Raw genomic sequence first — 3,132 nt, 5'->3', positions numbered from 1 at the left:
CGGACACACACTGGTCTGATGAACCCATTCTGACCTGAGATCAGATTTAAAAAAATGTCAGTCGTTCTTCGATTTTTCAAAAATAGCAGACCTACAAGCTCGTATCGCGCCACTCGGTGGCGCGATATGAGCTTGTAGATCTGCTATTTTTAAATAGCTAAAGCATAACATGATGCTGACACCAAAATGGTTGCCCGGTCAGAATGGGTTAAAGAATGATGAAATTTTGACTTTTTTTTGCCTTATATAGGATGTCAATGGTATGGTCAGATATTATATACCGGTATTATGGGAACTCAAATTTCCCACAGGAGTTGAATTTCAAACTTTTAGTACATGTTATTAGACACCTTTAGAAACATATTGGTGAAGAAATGTCTTGGCAACGATTTAGTTCCCAGATTTTCATAGGTTTCTCTTACTATGGTATCTCAGGAGGATATTAAATGAATCTTCCATATTTAGCAGTGCTTGTTTTAACTGTTCATGTTTTGTAAATGGCTTTATTTTTCTCAACCTTCTTTGGGTCATTACAATAAACAAAAACTGACACTGAAACTAATGACAACCTGAACCAGCAGACAAAGACAAAACACAAATGAATTCATGAAGAATAATATGCTAAACTAATAGGCTATACTTCCGCTGTCTTCCAGTCGTGCACTGCCCAGAACCGCCGTCGGTGTCTGATGCAGTGATGTCGGGAGCGTTCGATCCCTACACGTACCACAGCGTGGTGAGCTACCGCTGCCACAAGGGAACGCTCAGCGGGAACAGGCAGCTCTGGTGCACCAAGGACGGGACCTGGAGTTCCCCACCCCCCACGTGCAAAGGTACCATGTAGCCTGGGTGGGCACCATTTCATTTATGGTATATGATCCTGTCGGGAGCGGATGATATCGTTACTTTTCCCTCAATAAAAGCTCTCGTACCCTTTAGCTTTTATTGAGAAAAAAAAGGAAGGAACCTTCCTTTTCCCTCAATAAAGTTGACGCCTGTTGTTCCTGTCTGTCGACTACAAAACAATACTACAACATGACGTAACGATTATAATCCGCTCCCGACAGGATCATACGGACTTATGAAACAGAGACCAGGCTTTCCTCCGACGTGGTGGAAAGTCTGGTGAGGTGAGGTTAGGTACCACGTGATGTTGGCTTGGGTTTTTAGGTCAAATCACATTTGCTAGGCATTTATCGTAGACACATGGCTTTGTTAAGAACAGGTCAAACATACTTTTTAAAGTGAATACTTTATACCTGTGTACACCTGTCACAGGAAATAGCAGTTCTACAAGCTCAAAACCGTGATGCGTTTTGAGCTTGCAGAGCTACGAATTATTTCGATCACGTTTGTCATATCTGCCCTGTGCACCTCGTTTACAGAAATATATTTTTCATGCATAATGTTCGGACAGAAACCATTGTTAATCACACATTATTTGACCTAATTGTGACCGCCGTATACTGATTTTCCTGAGGTCATACCATTTGAGATGTTCCCACATGACACTATTCTTTCCCCACCTAATATTGAACCAGCTCAGAGTGTTTACACTGAAAATTAATTGGTTCAGAAACCTAAACACTGGTTTTTGGAACTGGAACCAAAACAAATGGCCGCCGGTTCCGTGAAAGGACAATTAAGGCTCCAAGGGTCTAGAACGGAACCAGTTCCTGAACCAAAGTTATTTTTTGGTGGAAAAGAGGCCTGCAATGTCACTGAAGGCTGCGTCACTGAAGGCTGCGTGTTGAATATCTCCCTCCAGACATATCCTGTCCCGTCCTCCCCGACGTGCTCCACGCCTCCAGGACGGGGGCCTTAAGGCCGCCCTACGAGCACCGGGACGCAGTGTCATTTCACTGTGACTGGGGCTACGTGTTGGTGGGGTCCACCACCGTATCCTGTGGCATCGATGGACAATGGAGCCCTGAGCTTCCCACGTGTAGATGTAAGTAAAACATTGTTTATGTATGTATTAAGTACCCATTTTGACCTGAGATCAGATTCTAAAAATGTCTTCTACATCCTGACAGTTTTCTGATAAAGCTATGTTTCTATGTCAGTCGTTCTTAGATTTTTCAAAAATAGCAGACCTACAAGCTCGTAGCGCGCCACTCGGTGGCGCGCTATGAGCTTGTAGATCTGCTATTTTTCAATAGCTAAAGCATAACATAATGCTAACACCAAAAGGGGTTCCCGTCCAAAATGGATTAATAATTGTGATTAAAAAAAGAAAACACGTGCAGTAATCATATCACGGAGATGAATGTATGGTAAAGTTGTCCGTGATACAACTGGACATCTCTGTACTTTGACTAATCTTTAAGCATGTTTTCATTATCGTTTTCATTATTGTTAAACGATATTATCACAATATTCACATGAAATCTTCACAATATTATATTATCGTCACATCCCTAGCTTTATTACAACATTTGAACTAATTTCTTGATGTTTTTGTGCGTTTGTTTATTTTAATTAATTAATTTTGTTTTTGTTTTTCAGTGCGTAGCCATCGGCGCGGCCGTTAATGAAGCAACTCAAGGCCTCCCAAAAACTATAATAATTGAGATATTTGATGTGTTCGACTGGGAACATTCAAATACAAATGTTATTTTACAGTAAGACTTTCACACCAATGATGTGGGGGGAAACTAACAGTGTTACATAAATATGATTTTTTTTAATATTTTGTGATGCACTTAAAGAAGCTCATTGTAAAATGAGAAGCACTAAAATAAGCTACATTGTGAAACAATTGTAAAACTATTCACTAAACTGAAATGAGGTAAAACTTGTATTAACAAATTAAAGAATGATTGAAAAGACTTCTGAAATAAAGTATATTTATTTTTTGCCTTTTTGATGCACAGCAAACACCATTACAATGCTCTGTACATGATACCAATGCTCTGTACATGATACCAATGCTCTGTACATGATACCAATGCTCTGTACATGATACCAATGCTCTGTACATGATACCAAACACCATTACAATGCTCTGTACATGATACCAAGGCCCCATTTGAAAAGTGACACCAAGAAGAACAACTTAAACATAAAATCACAGAGAGCTCAGTAGCACCCTTTGTTAAGACGACATCCATGTGAGCCAGAGGTTGTGAG

The 3,132-nt window shown here is 40.2% G+C and overlaps 1 protein-coding gene across 1 annotated transcript in view; it reads left to right on the top strand.

The window, feature by feature from the left end:
• LOC310861343 (complement receptor type 1) overlaps positions 1 to 2,831 on the top strand; it is a 20,507-nt gene extending 17,676 nt beyond the window's left edge. The window contains exons 10-12 of the mRNA XM_083768761.1: positions 657 to 833; positions 1,769 to 1,951; positions 2,509 to 2,831. Coding sequence (XP_083624887.1) covers positions 657 to 833; positions 1,769 to 1,951; positions 2,509 to 2,534 — 386 coding nt within the window. The 3' untranslated portion in view covers positions 2,535 to 2,831. The remainder of the gene's footprint in view (positions 1 to 656; positions 834 to 1,768; positions 1,952 to 2,508) is intronic.
• Positions 2,832 to 3,132: the final 301 nt, after the last annotated feature.

This window comes from Protomyctophum parallelum, assembly GCF_964188405.1.
Source record: "Protomyctophum parallelum genome assembly, chromosome: 7".
Taxonomy (NCBI): Eukaryota; Metazoa; Chordata; class Actinopteri; order Myctophiformes; family Myctophidae; genus Protomyctophum; species Protomyctophum parallelum.
The sequence above is the reverse complement of the archived record's forward strand: the minus strand, read 5'-3'. Positions and strand labels throughout refer to the sequence as shown.